The sequence below is a fragment of the Chanodichthys erythropterus genome, chromosome 5 (assembly GCF_024489055.1).
Source record: "Chanodichthys erythropterus isolate Z2021 chromosome 5, ASM2448905v1, whole genome shotgun sequence".
Taxonomy (NCBI): domain Eukaryota; kingdom Metazoa; phylum Chordata; class Actinopteri; order Cypriniformes; family Xenocyprididae; genus Chanodichthys; species Chanodichthys erythropterus.
The window spans coordinates 18528690-18549125 of NC_090225.1; the positions used below are offsets into that span (position 1 = coordinate 18528690).

General features: G+C 35.4%; 2 protein-coding genes across 2 annotated transcripts; one reads left to right on the forward strand and one right to left on the reverse strand.

Moving 5' to 3' along the window:
* Positions 1-4906: 4906 nt before the first annotated feature.
* On the reverse strand, positions 4907-11340 carry rgra (retinal G protein coupled receptor a). The gene is made up of 7 exons (XM_067385301.1): positions 11121-11340; positions 10692-10848; positions 10133-10254; positions 8590-8743; positions 8233-8350; positions 6508-6621; positions 4907-5629 (listed from the first exon to the last, which is right to left on the reverse strand). The coding sequence occupies exons 1-7, from the start codon at positions 11197-11199 to the stop codon at positions 5486-5488; spliced, it is 888 nt and encodes a 295-aa protein (XP_067241402.1). The 5' UTR covers positions 11200-11340; the 3' UTR covers positions 4907-5485.
* Positions 11341-16658: 5318 nt separating this feature from the next.
* On the forward strand, positions 16659-19819 carry lrit1a (leucine-rich repeat, immunoglobulin-like and transmembrane domains 1a). Its single transcript, XM_067385302.1, has 4 exons — positions 16659-16780; positions 17150-17610; positions 18322-18627; positions 18777-19819. Exons 1-4 carry the CDS (start codon positions 16659-16661, stop codon positions 19817-19819), a joined length of 1932 nt encoding a protein of 643 aa, XP_067241403.1.
* The last annotated feature ends 617 nt before the right edge of the window (positions 19820-20436 follow it).

A 20436-nucleotide genomic window follows, 5' to 3' on the forward strand; every position in this document is an offset into this window, starting at 1 on the left:
TAATAAAATGACTAAAACATACATGAAAACTGAAAAAATAAAAGCCAATTCAAAATATTATAAAAAAACTTATAATAATAATAATACTAAAATAACACTGTTATTTAAATGCTAAGTCATTCTTGATATCCAGTTTTTGACAGTCATAGTTACAGCTTAAGTTACTACAAAAGTTATGTAGGCCGTATGTATTTTTCACTTTTAATTCCACACTATAGTTAAAAATGACTTTAGTGCTTTAAATGACTGAGAACACCCAACTCTCTAAAGAGCAATGACGCACACATCAGTAATCCAGATTACACTGTCCATAATCCTTTAAAATACAATTTCTTTAAAAAAAACACCAAAAAATGTTTTTATTATTATTTTTTACCTTTTTTATGTTTACTGTTAATTGTTCACACATTTTATTTAATGTTTATTTAATGAACACACAGTGCCACAAATCCCCAATATCCCAATTTGTTTAGTGCTAAATGGACCTCGCTTTCCTCATTTTGTAAGTGACATTATATTGAGTATCATTGTTTGTGAAAACACTTCCAGCGTGAACTGACAATTCAGCTGATATGACAGACTGCTTCCCATGCGCATTTGCGTAATGATTGCATAATCTGCTTCAAATGTTTTTTAATCAATTAAAAAATGCATGGCTTCTGGCAGCCAGTCTGACCCTTCACCCTGCTCTCGAAACTTTGGATATCTGATCGTAATCTTGTGACTGATTACTCTGGATTGCAGTGCAGCGGCTCAGACGCTCTCGATGTCAGTGTGTGTTACATGTCATAAATTGAATAGAAATCAGAATGGGAGAAAACTGTTTGTATCTCAAAGTGACGTCGCATATGTGATTTTATCATTTCACGCATCTTGTTCTCAAAGCATCTCCACTTGGATTTCACAAAGCTGTGGACCGTATATGAGAGATTGATGTTTTCTAAGGTTTTCCTTTCTGTTTAGTACAAATATTCCAAGTATGAAAATAGATTTCAAGCACTTCTCTATTCCTTCCAAATGTAATCTGTCTTGACAGTGAAATGCCATATTTATGCCAGAGTTATGCATTGGTTTACGTCTATGGAACCACTGTAAATACCAGGGGTATTTCAAAATTCCTAATCTATGAGGTTTGTGACTTGGCTGCCCTCCACAAATTGATTGCTTTTCTCTCTCTCTCTCTCTCTCTCTCTCTCTCTCTCTCTCTCTCTCTCTCTCTCTCTCTCTCTCTCTCTCTCTCTCTCTCTCTCTCTCTCTCTCTCTCTCTCTCTCTCTCTCTTCTTTTTTTAAACAAAACAAAAATATAGAAGTCACCACATTTTCAGATGGCATCTGGAATGATGATTTAAGGTTTTTTTTTTTTTTTAAAAATGACATTTTATTTTTAAAAGCATTATTTACACTGAAATCATATAAAAAAAAAAAAAAAGATTTTTGTATAGTGATATGCAGACAAGTGGCCAAAATTAATAGTTAGTAAAGTATGTGTTTAGCTTGTTTGTTCTTAGTTTGAGTTATTGTTGTCTGGATTTCTGAATGCAAGATTTTTTAAATATTAGAACAGTGTTATGTGTGATCTAGACATCAAAGAAAAAAAAAAAATGGAAATGGAATCAATACAACTTGGAAAAAAAGCGGCATACGCTGATTCATGTCAAGATGTACAACATCTGGGGGAAATTGAGTAATTTTCTTTTAAATAAAAATGTGAAAATAAAACAAATGTAGAAAAGATGCTGACCAGTACACAATTTAATTGCTTTTTGAATCCTGGGAATGAACATTGTCAGTTTGCAGAATGGACCCTTTTCACAGACTGTGATGACACGTCTACAGTTATCAACGTCACAATTCAGTCAGCACCACTTTCGTCAAATGTATATTTATTATAATGATAATGCAAACAGTTAGTGTTGGCGGTATGGTTCTGTTCTGAGCAAACTCGCGCACCCGTCCATGTAGCCATGCCTGGACAGAGCATGGAGAGCAGCAAGTCAAACCCCCCTTGGGGTAACAGAGCATATCCAGTAATCATACATACATATGTTAAATTTGTGAATTGTAATTAAGTTGTTGTAAACAAGCCAAAATACATGAGGAAGGAAGATTACAATAAAATGTTCTGTATATTGAAGACAAGTCGCAAAACATATATCAGATTAGATTACAGATTTCCAGCTAGGTGGAGTTGAGGATGGAGAAAGGAGTTATATGTAGCATGCAGCCATCCAATAGAAGAAAGGCTGAATGAATGGGGATTTAAATGGAGTGTCAATACTGAACTGGTACACGTCATAAACGGCTGACTGTCAGCTGATGCAAGCTTGGCTGACGTGGCCTGTCTGAACTAACTGGATGCTTCCCTTTTGGAAAGTCTCAGAAACGCTATCATGGATTTATTTTTTTCCCATTTGATATTGGAGCAACTGGGAATACAAAAATTGTATTTGATCACCACTATATAAGTTTACCCAACTATGACGACTTCCGCTTCTGAGAACCCTGGAAATGTGAACAAGGTTCACAGGGTTGTTTTTAATCTCCAGTTTACTAAAGCCTGGTCTGGAGAACTCAACTGACCGTTCGCAAAGATTTAGTTACTGTTGCTATGTCCGACAAGCCATGCCGATCTCTCGCCATACATCATATTCTCACGCAGTGAAAAATACATCGCAGAGCAAAGGGGACACTGGCAACGCTTCGACAGACAAGAAAGAGCAGGTTACTTTTGATATGAAACAAAGTCTCAATTTTCAAATTTTGTCATTTTTAAAGAAATTTAAACAAATATGGTTTTGTGGCTCTTTAATGTGTGATGACAGATCGTTGTAGCGCCTCAGTTCAAGAGGCTCGTGAACCGATTATCTCTTCTTAACTAGTCCATGTATAGCATCAAATAAACATGAATGAACATTAGAAAGAATGTTGTTTCAACCACGGAAAGACATCAGTACACACTAATTTTCAAGTACAAGTCCACCAACGTTAATCTACTAACTCCCCTGACTGCTTTGTCGGACATAACAGCGGATTCTGCGTTATGATAGGTTAGATCGTCTGTCAATCGAACTCACGGAGAAGGGTCAATTACAACACAATAATGTAGCCAGCAATGTTTATTTCACTGTTGTGCATCTTGACTGAGATATACAAATCAGGTGTTGATGACAACACATCCATTGAACATGACAACTTTGCACATCATTCACAGGTTATTCAAAGTACACTTGAGGGAGTTAAGTTTAAAGTGGACACAAGCGCTTTTAAAGACTAGTCTGATTCTAGCATGACATGACACATGAACCACTGCAGAGACATGGTGTCAGGGTACACAGTTATCTATCATTTGTTATTTAGCATGTTACTAACACAATCATTGTGTTACAGAAAAGTATTTCTGTCATGACAACTCTCGGAGTGATTGGCATGGTAATGTTGATATGTTTTGTCTTGGCAGAATAGATCTGCTACGCTCATGTTGCAGCTGCTTTTATTGCTACTGTGGCTGTTATTGCTGCTGCTGTAGAGCAAGTACGGGACTTGCTACTGCCAATACAATATATACACGACACGCTGCTGTGAGCAAGTAAGACATGCTGCTGCTGTACACTATAACATATGAATTACCTGTAGCAGATCTATACAGGTGGAGCTGGGGAAGGTGGAGGGTTTCTGAAAGCGTGCTGCACTGCTAAGGTAAATGCCAGCCAAGTATTTAAAGGTTGAGCACGCTAGATCATTGGCTACTGATACAGCAGGAACCAATCAGCTGTGCCCTATAGATAACGATGTGATTACGAGCAGGTTGAGTTAGATTGCGCCATCTAGAGTTTCATGACAGAACTTTGTATATCTATCATATGTATCCTTATGTTTTAATAGTTGTTGATACTGTATTGTTCAGGCATTTCTGAAATAGAATTTATACATATTCGTTTTACTTATCTAACACACAGTTGGTAACTTGTATAGAATTTCTTTTCATTCTGTCAGCATATTATACTTTTTCATGTGTATTTATGGAGATGTTAAGTAGTATTTGTTCTAGTACAAATGTGTAAAATTTGTTGAATTTTATCTTTCTGAAAATTACCCATATTTGTATTTATGTACGTTGTAGTCTACAATTCTTCAAATTCGGGCTTCTAAAGTTCTAAAGTAAACTCTGTTGAGCTCAGAATATGCACATTATGCAGTTTCACCCTTTTGGGTTGCAAAGTTACTTGTCATTATTATGCTATTGTCTTTTTGATATTTAGTCTACATAATGATGTTACTGTTATGCACACTTTAAACTATAAATATTTTAATACATTTTAATGATTTAAAACTGGTTAATTTAGATTATCCACTACATGAAACACATTTTTATGTTGCCTGACAAAATGTTTTTTTCTTACAGTGTACAAAATACTTCCATAAAAAAATAATTTGGCAGGAATTAATTATTTTTTAGACACCAGAATGATTCATGTTGAAATGGAGAATATGCAGAAAGGAAACCAGACAGGGATCACCAGACAGAACATTTCCAATTGCAGTAAGTCTCATGCATAATCTTTTTCTTTTGACTAATCTTGTGCACTGGGGAATGTGTTTTCATGAAAAGCACCGTTGTTTCTGGGATTAGAAAATGTTGCTCGCCTAATTCTGTCTCATAAGCTGGATGTAGACCTTATCTCATAGCAAATGATTTCCCTATGTGGAAAATAAAGTACACTCTAAAAAATGCTGGGTTGTTTCAACCCAAGTTTGGGTCAAAAATGGACAAACCCAACCATTGGGTTAATTTTTTAAATGCATTTTTTTAACCCAACCATTGGGTTTGTCCATATTTGACCCAATTTTGGGTTGAAACAACCCAGCATTTTTTAGAGTGTACACTTTATTTTCTGTGTGTGCCAAACTGTGCTTTTTGGACTAACATAGACTAAATTAACATACTGTAGAAATGGTAAAAGTACACTTAAAGGTAGCATTAATTCATTTTTTTTTTTTAAGTAGCCGCCACATGTTTTTTTTTTTTTTTTTCTAATCACGATATTTCAACAGCTGTTTAATGTACAGTGTAACAATGCTTATACTGTATACAATCAAAAAAAAAAAAAATCAGAACAGTTCACTGGCAACCTCAAAAATATGATTCCTGATTGTGTTTCCATTCAGAACCATATATATGGAAGCAGCTTAACCCTTATTGATTGACGGCCACAAATTCTCTTCTTACATGTGCTTTGTAACGATACGGATAAAATTGGACCCCGTTCTGTAACATTTCCATTAGGAGCAGCTTATGTGCTTTATCAGTTTAGAAATTGTATTACATGTTGAAATCTCCTATATTAAACTTAACAGACCAAACTATACAACAAACACAGATTCCACACTCATGTCCACAGATAACTTAAGCACACAAAGCCATACCACATGTTTCATACCTGTTAGAAACTACCAGGACATTAACTGTTATTATCATATGCTCAGTTTATTTGGACTTATTCTCAATAGCAGGAGTCTCAATCTTTTGACCAGTGAGCAACTGCCAGATTCCTCCCCTGTAGTTCTCGTTTCCGAGGGCATAAACAAAGACGTTGAAAGTAGGTGATGTCTTGGCCAAAATGGGTGCAATCTGTAAGAACACAACCAAATCAGATTAATTTTATGCACATACTGTAAATAGTATAACAGAAAAGTTATCAGTTCATGTGTTTACGCTACTGCCTCTTATGCTTACCAAGGCAGATTTTATTTGATAAAAAACAGCAATATTATCAAATATTACATAACTGTTTTCTAATGTAATATATTTTGAAATGTAATTTATTGTTGTGATGTCAAAGCCGAATTTGTAGTAAGAAACAAGTTTTTATAGTTTGTGTAAACTGCAATAAATTTTTTCAGGATTCTTTGATGTATAGAAATAAAAAAATCTTTTGTAATATTATAAATGTCTTTACTGTAACTTTTGATCAATTTAATCCATCCTTGCTGAATAAAGATATTCATTTAGGTATTCATTTAAAAAAAAAAAAAAAAGGTATTCATATAAAGGTATTAATTTTTCAAAAAAAAAAAAAAAAAAAAAAAAAAGAAGTCTATGTGTTTATGTGAGATTTACTGGTTATATATATTTAATATAGGAGATTTCAACATGTAATACAATTTCTAAACTGATAAAGCACATAAGCTGCTCCTAATGGAAATGTGAGATTTACTGGTTATCCTGGTTATCATTATAGTCATTCCAGACCTGTATGACTTTCTGAGGAACACAAAAGAACATATTTTGATGAATGTACTGTATCATTTTTATATAATTTAATATGATGAAAGTCAGTGGGGTCCAGTGTTGTTTTGGAACTCATTCACTTTCATTGTATAGACAAAAGCAGTTGAAACAGTCTTTAAAATATTAACTTTTGTGCTCCCCAGAAGACATAGATTATTCATTTTGGGGTGAACTCTTATTTGGGTGTCTGATACACTTTAAAACAATGACTCCCTCACCATTCTCAGTTTAGGAGAGACAAGGGTTGCATTCTCCACAGCAGCATAGAAAGCCAGGATACCATAGGGGCCCCAGCAAAACAGCATGGTCTTCAGAGGAGTGCCACAGTTGAACTGCACATAGAGAGCAAGAGGGAGGTTTAGTCTTCAGTTGGATTTCTCCAAGTCACATGCTGCTGATTTAACTTGGATGCCCCTTATACACCATTAAACATTCCAACGTTCATATGAGCAAACATGGTACGGCAAACCATAGCAAAAGAAAAGAAAAATGGCAAAAGACTGTAAAAATGCTACAGTAAAAACCTGTTAATTGGTTACCAGTAAAAGTTTACCATTAAAATCCTTACTATATATGGTGAATAACTGTAATACAGTGAATAACTGTAACTGCAATCTTACTTTTAATGTAATTTTACTGTAAACTACTGTTAAATGTACAGTCTTTAGAAGTAAAAAGAACAAGTCATTGTATAATTTAGATTGAAAAACCATAAATTGACATTAGTTTTTGTACATTAAGGTTTTATGTTGCATTTAATGTTTGTTAAATGAATGTTTATTGGATTACTTTAGTGTCATGTGTGTTACCATGATGGTGTTTAGAGTTTGTGTGAATGCTACTGCGCATCTTCTGTATATTACTATTCACCTTCTCAGCTTGTTGAAAAGCTTGTGATGAGTTTTGATTCATCATGTGACTTTCTCATCACTACTTGTTTTTGGTGGTTGTCTGTCAGTGGTCCAAAACAGATATTAGTACTTTATTAATATTAATCAGTTAATGAAATCCATTTTTTTACTGTAAATTTAAGTTAAATATGTAAAGCCTGAAATGTTGCTACCATATTTTTTTACGGTAAATTTCTGGCAACCACACATACTGTTTTTTCTAAGTTTGGCATGAAGGCTTAACAAAGACATGATGAAATGACCAATAATACTATATTTACAAACTAGAATGTGATTCAGTAGTACAGTAGTAAAATACAGTATTAGGTCTACATTAAAGTGATACTGCGCCAATGTTATTTTAGTATTTATATACTGTTAGTTTTTATTATTTTTTTAATTAGCCTTTATTTTAGTTTCATTTTTAGTAATTTTGGTAGGTGCTTTTCATTTTTATTAGTGTTTTTTTAAATATATATTTACATATTGATATATATTTTATATATTTATTATATATATATATATATATATATATATATATATATATATATATATAATATATATATATATATATATATATTTTTTTTTTTTTTATATATAATTACTATTGAGATTTAATTTATTTTTTAGTTCAGTTTTAGTTTGCATTTATTTCCAGTTAGTTATTTTAGTGTTTCAGTTAGTTGTCATGGCAACATTCTTTTTTTTAATCTAATAATTCAAATTTATTCATTTTAGCTTTATTCCAGTTAAAAATAGTTAACGTTAATAGCCCTGTTCTGTGCTGGTCTTAACTGTCTGTAAGGAAATCCCCTTCTTCTGCTATCACTTTGGTATTGGTGTGCATGCAATTTTTTAGCATTACATAATAGTTCTGTCCTCAAGAAGAGTTCAGTAGCTGTTGCAGAAATGCCTTTGTGCTCCCAGGCAAAAAGTTTCTTTGACCCACTCAGTCACCGTGAATAACGGTCTTATGCAATGTATATTCTGTTCTTTTCAAGCGCCCTTTGGTCTCACATGTCAAAATCTAATATCGTGCAGAGGATTCTTTACCTTAGCCTGGCCAGTCTTCTTGAATTTCCTATCAATGGACTGATAGGAGGACAGCACCACAAACACCTGAATGCCCATGTTGAAGATGGCCATGGGGATCAAGTAAGACACGTAGTTCCTGAGGACAGATGAAATTGCATTTATAGGCCTTCAAGGGTCTCATTTCACAGTGAAAAGATTTACAAAGAAATGAGACATCCCCATGATCCCAATATTGCTTTTATATATTTGTAAATATGGGTCAGAACGCATATTTGAATATATGGGTCAGAATGAGGGTCAATAGTGGTGGTGAGCAATGTTGTATGTTATAATATCACGTGAATTATGAATGTACTAATTAACTTTGCATCTTACCTATCACCCTTGCTGTAGTCCAGTGTGCAGCAGGTCCTTAGAGGCTCGTAGTCATACTCTCCCCAGCCAATCAGAGGCATGGCGGACCAGAAAGCAGTGAAGAGCCAGACGAAGATAACCAGGGTGATGGCACTGCTCCACTGCAACTTTGTCCCTAATGATACAAGGTGATCAAACATTGTGCTGTGTACTAAATTGTTTTATTTAATAACCATAAACATTTTTTTTTTAAATGTAAATATTAATAGTTGTAATGCAATGTTCAAAAGTTTGGGGTCAGTACTTTTTTTTTTGTCTCTTATGCTCACCAAGGCTGCATTTATTTGATCAAAGTATAGAAACTGTAAATGTGTAATATTGTGACACATTATTAAAAAAAAGTACTGTTTAAAATAAAACAGTTTTTTTTTATTACACCTTTTTTATTATTATTTTAAAAATATAATTTATTCATGTGCAGGCAAACCTGAATTTTCTCCTCAAACCTGAATAATCTTTCATAAATTATTCTAATATGCTAATTTGCTGCTCAAGAAACATTATTTATTATTATCAATGTTGAAAACAGTGTTGCTTAATATTTTTGTGGAAACTGTAATAAATATTTTTTTCAGGATTCTTTGATTAATAAAAAGTTTAAAAGAACTGCATTTATTTTAAAAAAAAATTGTAACAATCTAAGGGCCCAGTTTACACCTGGTATTAAGATGCATTTTGATCAAACGCAATTTACATATGAACGCAAAAAGAAAATGATGGAAAAACATGGAGAGCAGTTTTGTGCTATAGCTAGATACGCAGTGCCAGGAGATTGGGTTGAGAAAACGTGTTAGAAATCAGGGATGGTGAGAGAACATTGTGCTTGGTACATTTATCATCTTCAAACCAAACTTGGGTCTCTAGCCGACATCTGGTTAGAGCGCTTCCCATAATGTTTACACATTAGGTTAGTAGGTGAACAGAAGGTGGTCTTTTGTAGCTCTTTGAACACATTTGACCACATGGAAGTGGTCGAAAGTGGACAAGCTCAAAATGTTTTAGACCCCATTTACACCAGTATTTAGTGTCGTCCACTTGTGATCAGATTTACGAAAACGCTTCGTAATACCAGCTGACAGGGCCTAGTCACTTTCGATCAATTAAATGCATCCTTACAGAATAAAAGTATTAATTTCTTTAAAAAAAAATCTGATTGACCCTAAACTTTTGAATGGTCATTTATGTTGCTTTTTTGTTTGTTTTTTTTGTTACAGAACTTTTACGTTTTTATATTAATACAACACGCCAAATAATGTTAGACCTGATTTGCTCAGTGTTGACATACTTCACTAAACTAAAATGGCCATTCACTGGGATTCTGAAAAGAATGGCCTTTGGTGAAGCTTATGTGCACTATAAGTACCTTCAGCTGGAGGTCTTTGCAACATGGGTGGTCTAAACTAGAACAAAGACTTTCAGATATCCTATTGAAGTGCAGGTCCTATATGGTGAGAAGCATCTCATTGTTTTTTTTTTACTAAGGTTCTCTGTTCCTGTTACTCACTTGTGCAGTACTGGTGGTATCTGTCCCAAGCAATGGCTGCAATAAAGTGGATGCTGGCAAGAGCGGTCATAAAGCCCTGGAAGCCATGAGTCTGGCATCCATCTGATCCATAAGGCCAGTATCTGGAGTTTCAAGAAGATCACATATTGAAAAAAGACCAAGGTTTGCTGGTTGAAATTAAAATGAATTTAGTAATGTGTAATGTATATTTCTCTGACAGATTCTTAAACCTTATTTAAGAATATTTGATCACATCCTTGCTTGTATCACTAAATTTTGAAATCCAACATATTTGTATATGGTTTCTGGTCCAAACTGGTCCAGACCAGACCTCTTAGGCTGAATTATGCTATTATTAATTATAGCATGGATGTGATTAAAAGACATTTCATCCCACAGAGAATTAACAGCTGCACTTTAGTCATTTTTATACGAGAAAAAAAACGACCCCTCTTTAACATCACAGCTGTATTTACACACTGGCATCCGTGACGCACCATTGCCTCTAGGGATTCCGTCAACAACAACATCATCAACACACAAACGTGCGCGTGCTTACCTCAGAAAGCTTGAGAACGCAGCGACAGTGGCGTTCATAGAAATACCCATATCTGCCATGGCCAGACTGAACACAAGAAAATTACTTGGAGTCCGTAATTCTCTTATTTTAAGAAAAGCAACAACGGTGACAGCATTCAGGAAGAACCCGAGGAGACCTTCAGAGGACACAGAAAACGTGTGAACAATCAGAGCCTTCTCGAGACCCCATAACAGCGCAGTTACGAAACATTATATGATAGCCTTCACATAGATAGTGTTAAATCAACATTATGTGTTACTGATTTTGCAACCTTTTGCTATCTTTCCCGGATGAAGCGCATCCTATTAAGCCTATACACATCCATAAAGTATGATTTGCACGCGATCCTTTTTTTTCTTTTTTTTTTTTTTTTTTTTTTTTTTTTATTAACCTGAACATGATTCTTACCCTCCACGAGAAGACAAGATCCCAGGGAGAACACATCGAAGTCGGAGAATCCCTCCGGTAGAGGATACGACGTTACCATTTTGAACGCAATTTTGACCCCAAAGTGTGCAGAATTACAGTCCTCACTCGCGCGCGATGTGCCTCAGTGTGTTCAAACGAAGCCTTCTTTTAAAGGAGCATTTCACGTGAAAAAGCATGAACGTAATTATGTAAAGCTCTCCCTCTGCCTCAATCCGCACAAGAATGTATTAATGAACATAACAACTCCTACCATTGACCCCTAATACGTATTTACACAGGGCACCAGTAAAGCGCTCATTCAGTTACACAACAAGCCTTTGTGTGTCGGACGCTTGAGCGCACTGATGATAAGACCGAGTGGATGTGAACCAGTCCAGCCTGTGCCAATTCAGTGTCGTGTTCTGTTCGCTGGCTGAACAACAGGTGTCGAAGAGCTTTTACTCCAGACACTGATTGACATTGCGTATTTGACGGTTTGCATATGGTTGATGGTGATTGTCACATTCGCGGTTGGATCAGTGGATACTGACTAGATCTTCAGACTCGAGAGACAGAGAGAGAGAGGAAAAAAATGTCAGTATCTATACAAATAGAAAAGCAGTGGTTCTGAGAAATCATTTTAGGGTCATTTAAACCTGTGCTGGCCATAATCATAAGCTGTGTTCAGCGCTGAAACGGAAACATTGGTAACACTTTGCAATAAGGTTTCATTAGTTAACATGAATTAATAATGAATTGTACTTCTACAGCATTTATTGATCTTCGTTAATGTTAAAGGGTTAGTTCACCCAAAAATGAAAATTCTGTCATTTATTCCTACTTACCCTCATGCCGTTCCACACCCATAAGACCTTCGTTAATCTTCTTCAGAACACAAATTAAGATATTTTATTTGAAATCTGATGGAGCAATGACATTTCCTCTCTCAAGATCCATAAAGGTACTAAAAACATATTTAAATCAGTTCATGTGAGTACAGTGGCTCAGTATTAATATTATAAAGCGACGAGAATATTTTTGGAGCGCCAAAAAAACAAAATAACGACTTATTTAGTGATGGCCGATTTCAAAACACTGCTTCAGGAAGATTCGGAGCACAAATGAATCAGTTTATCGAATTGCTGTTCGGAGCGCCAAAGTCACGTGATTTAAGCCGTTGGCAGTTTGACACGTGATCTGAATCATGATTCGATACACGGAATCACGGATTCATTTGTGCTCCGAATCTTCCTGAAGCAGTGTTTTGAAATCGGCCATCACTAAATAAGTCGTTATTTTGTTTTTTTTGGCGCACCAAAAATATTCTCGTCGCTCTATAATATTAATATTGAACCACTGTACTTACATGAACCGATTTAAATATGTTTTTAGTACCTTTATGGATCTTGAGAGAGGAAATGTCATTGCTCCCTATGGAGGCCTCACGGAGCCGTTGGATTTCAATTAAAATATCTTAATTTGTGTTCCGAAGATGAACAAAGTTTTTACGGCTGTGGAACGGCATGAGGGTGAGTAATAAATGACAGAATATTCAATTTTGGGTGAACTAACCCTTTAATTTCAACATTTACTAATACTAAAGTTGTATTTGTTAACATTAGTTAATGCACTGTGAACTAACATGAACAATGAACCAGTGTATTTTTATTAACGAACATTAACAAAGATCAATAAATACTGTAACAAATGTATTGCTCGTAGTTCATGTTAGTTAATATATTAACTAATGTTAACAAATGAAACCTTATTGTAAAGTGTTACTGGAACATTTTAAATGTTTTGTATAGACAATAGCCACTCTGAATTCAGCTCCATTAAAAGCTGCTTTGTTTCCAGATTGCATTATTCGTACTTGAGTGGAAGCCAAATAATAAACAAGTTACAAAGAGTAACACTGATACACTAACCTACTTCTTTGTTTTGCAATCTATTCATTGGTGTTTTATCAGATGATTCTTTATTGTTATGTTTGTTCACAGTGCAACATAAACAACTTTTGATTTTAATAATGTATAAGTAAATGTAGAAATTAAAATGTATAGAAATTATAAGCATTTTTAATCATGTTAATATTAACAAATGAAACCTTATTGCAAAGTGGTTTTCTAACATACTGTTATATGTGGAGTGCAAACTTGAGTGGAACAAACCTTTTAAAAAAATGTTTGAATTTGTACTGTCATATGACTTAACATTCCTTTTTAACATGTAAATGATATTTTGATAGGTTTCACAACCTCTTAGTCTTGGATGAGGCAATGAATGAACAATATGGGTCTTGTTTGTGAACTGTATCATGTGATATTTAGATTCAATTAGGATTTTGCCATTTCATATATGTTCTTCTCAAAAATTATAATATAGATCAACAATGTTTTGTATGCATTTATAGATCAAAAGATTCTGTTAGACTTAAAGGCTTACAAAATAGTTTGAAAGATCGTGACTGTTACCACTAGACCTCTAAGCTGTTACCACTAGACCTCTTTCACACATTAAGATCCATACATCATATGTTTTTCACATACAGGTCTCTATTCAATAACTTAATATGGATTTGGCTTTTGTAAATGGGATTAGTGGCCCTACATGAACTTTAAAGGGTTAGTTCACCCAAAAATGAAAATTCTGTCATTTACTCATGTTGTACCAAACCCATTAGACTTTTGTTCATCTTCAAAACACAAATAAAGATCTTTTTAATTAAATCTGCAAGCTTTCTCCATAGTCAGCAACATATCTACCACTTTGATGCTTCAAAAACTTCATAAAGAGATAGTAAAACTAATCCATATGAATTGTGCGGGTATTTTCTGAAGAGACACAATTGCTTTATATGATGAACAGATTTAATTGAAACCTTTACTCACATATAAACACTGATCAGCGAACATACATAGAAGCTCAACCAAACCTGAATGAGGTGAGAGATCAAACCTCTTCCGGAAGATCAAACGTTGTGCATAACCAGTGTGTATGGAATGACAATTAATACGGAATGTAATTAATGACAGTTTTTTCATTTCTGTGTGAACTAAAAAAAGTACATAGTACTGAACTACAGTAGTCAACACACTGTAAAACCCAATAAGTTACTCAAAATACTCAAAACATTTGAGGAAACTTATTACCTCAAAACATTTAAGTAAACAAAGTCATTTTTTTAAAAGTTGGTAGAACTTAAAATGTTTGTGACAAGTGGGGCGGGGCTGAGAGCCATGGAAGCGGATCAAGGCCAGTGTGGTTCACTAACAATCCCGTCACCAGCATGCCGTTCCAAATTCATAATAATGTTAATTACATACAGTTAATTTACATAAAAATCACATTCAGATCTTGGTTAAATGTAAATAACACGTGCTATTATAACTATCAGAGAGTCATTACATACTTGAATGTAATCAAACAACATATATGGTCTTAAATGTAGGATGAGGATGCAGCTCATCCTCAACCTAACCACAGGCTCTACTCTTCACCACAGTGGTACAAAACTAACATAACAGAACGGGGGTTGAACTGAATCCCATCATAACACAACATTAAACATTAACTTATATATCCATATGTTAATCTTGTGCAAAAACACACAAAATAACACTTAATTTCAACAGTTATTTATATGGTCTGATGCAAAGCATGCTGGGAATTAGAAATCTGCTGCAGCTTAACTCAATCATATTTTGAGTTCGTGCAACTTTTTTCTATTAAGTACAATGAACTTTCATTATTATTTGAGTGTAACAAACTCATTTAATTAATTTCACTGTTCAGTTTTACAGTGCATTTGAAGTGGATCAAAAATGTTCATCAAAGTTTCCAAAGAACTACGTTGTTCTAAGAAGAAGGTTTTAGGATAACTTTGAAAGGTTTTGATCCACTTCAAATGTTGACTACTGTATAATGCTCAGGAGGTTTACACTGTTCTCACTGCAGCTTTTACTGAATTATTTGAAACTATATACTGTAATTGTGAATCTCACCAAAAAGATCTTTAAGGGAATAATGTGACCATAGTAGGTGTGTGAGAGAGCTGTAGGAAGTTGTAGATTAAAGGAAATTTTAACACTCTTTATACTAGTTCCACATTTAGCAACTGATTTTTTTCTTTCATAAGCTCATGGCAGTTGAGAAATTCGGTTTTATATTTACAACTTGGCACTAGAACAGATGATCTGGTTTCAAGGTTCAACCCATGTTGTATTTACAAACCTACAGTAGCATAAACAAATAGGCTTCTGGCAAAAATAACTCTTGTGAGCCAAGAATTACAGAAAACCAGACACGCCATACCAGTTTTATACCAAGGAAAGATTTATGTAAACCTTTCAAAAACAAAATATGTGGAAAGTTTTAACTGCTTTGCATTTAGTCCTTATTCCAGAAACTCTTATTATTATTTATTTCCTGCATTTTTCTTGTTTAGTGTTTTTGAGCTTATGCTGTTAAATTATTTTCTGTTTTATTTTAATTTTTTTATATATATTGGATTGTTTGTCTATTAAGCAGTTATACCTGTATTTACAAACCCCACAACAGGCTCTTAGGAAGAACAAGCTGCCTGTGATCCAAGGCCTAACAGGATTACATGAAGGAAAATATTTTAAAAATCCTGTTGGATACGCCACTGAACAATAGCTGTGCACAAAGTTGGATGTCTTTAGTCTGAGAGACAACTTCCATGCTGGTGACGTAATCGTCAGTATTTTCATTCAGTAGTCCTAGCAACCCACTGATCCAAATGACTTTTGTGCACAAGTAGATATATGGGAATATTATATACAAGATTTAGGTAAATACTACTTATATGGGAACATTATATACAAGATTGAGGTATTATATACAGTACAAGGTCTTCTATATTATATACAAGATTAAGGTAAATACTACTCAAGCAGTATTTACCTCAATCTTGTATATAATATCCCCATATATCTACCATACTTGTGTATACAAGTGCTTTTGAAAGAGTCATTTGGATCACTGGGTTGCTGTATTTACTGAATGAAAATACAGTGATGTTTACTTTTTTTTTTGGTACAGATTTTGAAACTAAATCGTTCAATACTCCCTGGTCTCCTGTTTTGTTTGTTTGAAAAGTTCAATTCAAAAATGATTGGTTGAGCCAGAACAGACCAGCTTCCAAAGTATCATCAGCTCTCTAGAAGTGAATCAGTAAAATACAACAAATTCCAAAGTTTAACTGTCAGGTAGGGGGTGGTTTAAACGAGAGCTACAGCAGATGGAGTGTGGGTATTAAACATTCTCTAATTAACATCATGTATCTCTATGCAGCCTATCAGATTCCAAGATGCATCTAAATGAAAATAACGCGCACGCTTTCTCTAATCCTCGTCTGTCCTGTCCTTTTTATCTGCTGGACTCGTAGCAGTCACATCATTATGGGAGATCGGAGCAGAGGGACGATGACATGCTGGTTATTTTGTCCATAATTGCAAGTGGATGTGAATTCATTAAAACTACGTTCCGCGGTGTTTTGTTAACACTAGTGGCAAAATGTCTCTTACTGTCTTTTTGGGTCTCTTACTGGCATCTGGTGGCTTTCCACTTGTTCGGAGCACTTGTCCTTCCCAGTGCAGCTGCTTTTATCATAACCTGAGTGATGGTTCCAGAGCCAGGTTCGTATGTATTTAATTATCTCAACTTTATTGAATGAATGCAATGCATTTTTTTTTTCACTTGAAATGTGGTGCATTTTGGTTTTGCGCTTTCCACATCATGAATGTATTTATACATAACCAACATTGTGTGTAATATCGTTTAGGATGTATTTTGCACATGCACAAAAATTTATTTTTATTTTAGTATTTTAAAAGATGACCAGTTTAAACAAGAAAATGTATTTTCATTTCGCAATATGAGTGCATTTTGACGCAATTAATGATTCTTGACACATTTTCTCAGACTCAGTCATTAAAGATTCGCGTGCGCGTGCTTTAAAATCCCTTATTATAAGTCTTTATTCTTGTTTCTAATGCGTTTCGCAGGAGCGTGATTTGCAACGATCCAGAGATTTCCCTGGTGCCCGCCACGTTCCCAGAGGACACCTCGAAACTTCGGATTGAAAAGACTGCCATAAAGAGGATCCCGAGCGAGGCTTTTACCTACCTCTCTAATTTAGAATTCCTTTGGATGTCTTTTAACGTTTTATCCTCTCTTAACTCGGACAGTTTTCGTGGCTTGTACAGTTTAGAGGAACTAAGGTTAGACGGAAATTCGCTCACTTCTTTTCCGTGGGAATCCCTCATGGACATGCCCAGTCTGAGGCTACTCGATATACACAACAACCAGCTGTCCTCAGTACCCTCTGAGGCTGCTCTCTACATGAAAAATTTAACCTACCTGGATCTATCCAGTAATAATCTGCTGACAGTGCCACCTGAGGTCCTCAACACTTGGTTGACGGTCAAACCCGTCCAGGGAGTAGAAAGTTCAAAAATGATTCTTGGTAAGTTTTCCTTCGTCTTCTTTTATTAATTGTATATTACTGGCGGTATATTATATATATTTTTAAATAATAATAATAATTATATAGGCAATTTAAAAATAGTTTTATAAAAAAAAAACTTTAAAAAGGTAATAATATTTTAAAATTTGCAATATATTTTAAGGTATGTAATATATTTTAAAAATATATATAATTACATTTTTAAAGTATACACTGTAATAATTCTAATATAGCTATTACACTGTAAAAACTATTTTTCAAAGTTGTAAATAAAAATTATTGGAGTACGTTTTACAAGAAAATACTATTTCAGTCTTTCTACATCACAATTTCACGTTTTTAACGTGTTACTTAAGTAAATCCTGCACCATTTTTCCGTAAAGACGCGCGCACACACACACACTGAAAAATTTGTAGACATATATATAAGTCTTGCATTAAAATATATTACAAACACCTTAAGAAAAAAGGAAATGCCCTTATATATATATATATATATATATATATATATATAATGTATGTATGTATGTATAAATATATAACTTTATATGTTATAATATATCGTTATAATACGATAAGGTACAAAAGTGAAAAGGTACATCTTTGTTCACCTTTTTACCTTTTATACTTTAGGGTACTGCCCCAGTGAAAAGCACTGTACCTTTTTTTCTGACAGCATATATATATACTTGATAATTTCTTTTGCCCCAGGTCTCCATGACAACCCATGGTTGTGTGATTGTCGATTATACGATCTGGTCCAGTTCCAGAAGTCTCCCACTCAGTCAGTGGCCTTCATTGACACGAGGCTCAGGTGTGCTGATCCAGAGAGCCTCTCTGGAGTTCTGTTTAGTGATGCCGAGCTCAGACGCTGCCAGGGCCCTCGTGTCCACACCGCCGTGGCCCGTGTGAGGAGTGCAGTGGGCAACAATGTCTTGTTGAGATGCGGAACCATTGGGGTTCCCATCCCTGAGCTGGTCTGGAGAAGGGCAGATGGAAAACCACTGAATGGGACAGGTGAGTCAGCACAATGGCGGGTGGTTAAGTAGTATTAGCTAGAGGTGTTAATGCACTGTGATTACATAGAGAGCTGGCACAGACACAACAATGCACTGTGATTACACAATACTAATTAGTTTGTGCTTTTTTTCCTTCAAATTTTGCAGTTCAACTGGAGAATTCAAAGGAGGGAATAGTTTGGTCTATTTTAAGCGTGCCTGCCGTGTCCTATCGTGATACGGGAAAGTACATCTGTAAAGCCACAAATTATGCAGGGAGCGCAGAGGCTGTAATTTCTTTGATCATAAGCGATGCACCCAAAGCAGAGAATCCAACTGTGGATCCAAAAACCAAAGTGAAGTCCAAGAAGCCAAACCCTATAGTCAAGGCAGCCTATCAAGAAAAACACATTGTAACATATGTTTCTCCTGCACCCAACAAAGTGCTACCACTTGGTGCCACAGTGAGCTACACAGGCCCATATCCAGGAATGGAGAGCGACAATGCCGCTAACAGTCGGACAAATACCCAAACAGCCAGTCCCGACGGGTTTCTGGAGACCAATCTGAGCAACCTGGCAGCAAACACGTCCTCACTTCAGCAAGACCCTGACAGGGTCGTGCGCTCTGTGAAAGTGATTGGCGATACGGATTACACTGTGTGTCTGAACTGGAGGGCACCAACTGCAAAGAACACAACTGCTTTTAGCGTCCTCTATGCTGTATTTGGGGAGAGGGATATGCGCAGAATTAACGTTAGTCCAGGTAACAACCGGATCCTCATCGAGGGACTGGTTCCAAAAACCAAATACATCGCCTGTGTGTGCGTCAAGGGGCTGATCCCCAAAAAGGAGCAGTGTGTAATCTTCTCAACAGATGCAGCGGCTACTGCTAATGGAACCCAAAAGCTCATTAATGTAGTAGTAATCACGGTTGCCTGCGTGATAGCTGTGCCTCTGACTGTGATCGTGTGCTGCGGGGCGCTTAAGAGGAAAATCAAGAAGTTTCTGGGCAAAAAGTCCAAAGACATTCAAGACTCGTATGTGACATTTGAGACTCTGTCTCCCAGTACCAAGGCCAAAGGCTTGGAGGGGGAATATCTCACCAGACTGAACGCAGAGGAGTCCAACAGACTGCTGTCGGCCAGGTCCAGCCTAGACTCTGAGTCCACCGCCAAGATTGAGGGACAGCCGAATGAATACTTCTGCTGACAATATGCCTCAGCCACAATTCCTCCACGCAGCCTCCAGAGTATCCAGGCCCAGCCGCAGTACCTGAGTGCACATAATCTGTACCAGCAGTACGTGACTGGCCGTCCGTGAAGAAGATTCAGGATACTTCGCATAAGTAACAAAGTGCACAAGTGAATATTCTTATGTTGTCTTGGTATTGTTGCTCTTTGTTACTATGCTTTTGGACTTGGTTAGAAACTAACCATTTGGCTGGTGGTGGGGTTGTGGCTGAGCAATCCCAGGAACATGTTTTCATGGACTTTTACCCCTTTAGATAGTGCTGGAATGAACTGATTTATAGGGAAATGTTCATATGAATTCTTGTATATTTATGTATATGGAAAAAAAAAATCTATTTATATGTGATATATATAGTAATATTATGTAAGTAATTAGGGATTTGTTTCCACATACACTCTTAAAATCAAAGTTTTTTTTTTGCAGTGATGCCATAAAAGAATATGTTTTGGTTCTCTAAAGAATCTTACTGTGAGCAGTTTTTTTTTTGTTTTAACTTTTTTTCTTGTGTACAACATTTTAAAAATATAAAGAACCTTTTCCACTATAAAGATCCTTTTGTGGAATGGAAAAGTTCC

Coding starts and splice junctions, on each gene's coding strand:
- rgra (XM_067385301.1), bottom strand. CDS start 11,199: ATGGTAACGTCGTATCCTCTACCGGAGGGATTCTCCGACTTCGATGTG. Junction 10,255..10,691: donor GCGTTCTCAAGCTTTCTGAG/GTAAGCACGCGC, acceptor TTGAAACTCCAG/ATACTGGCCTTATGGATCAG. Junction 8,744..10,132: donor ATACCACCAGTACTGCACAA/GTGAGTAACAGG, acceptor TTGTATCATTAG/GGACAAAGTTGCAGTGGAGC.
- lrit1a (XM_067385302.1), top strand. CDS start 16,659: ATGTCTCTTACTGTCTTTTTGGGTCTCTTACTGGCATCTGGTGGCTTT. Junction 17,611..18,321: donor AAGTTCAAAAATGATTCTTG/GTAAGTTTTCCT, acceptor CTTTTGCCCCAG/GTCTCCATGACAACCCATGG. Junction 18,628..18,776: donor AAAACCACTGAATGGGACAG/GTGAGTCAGCAC, acceptor CAAATTTTGCAG/TTCAACTGGAGAATTCAAAG.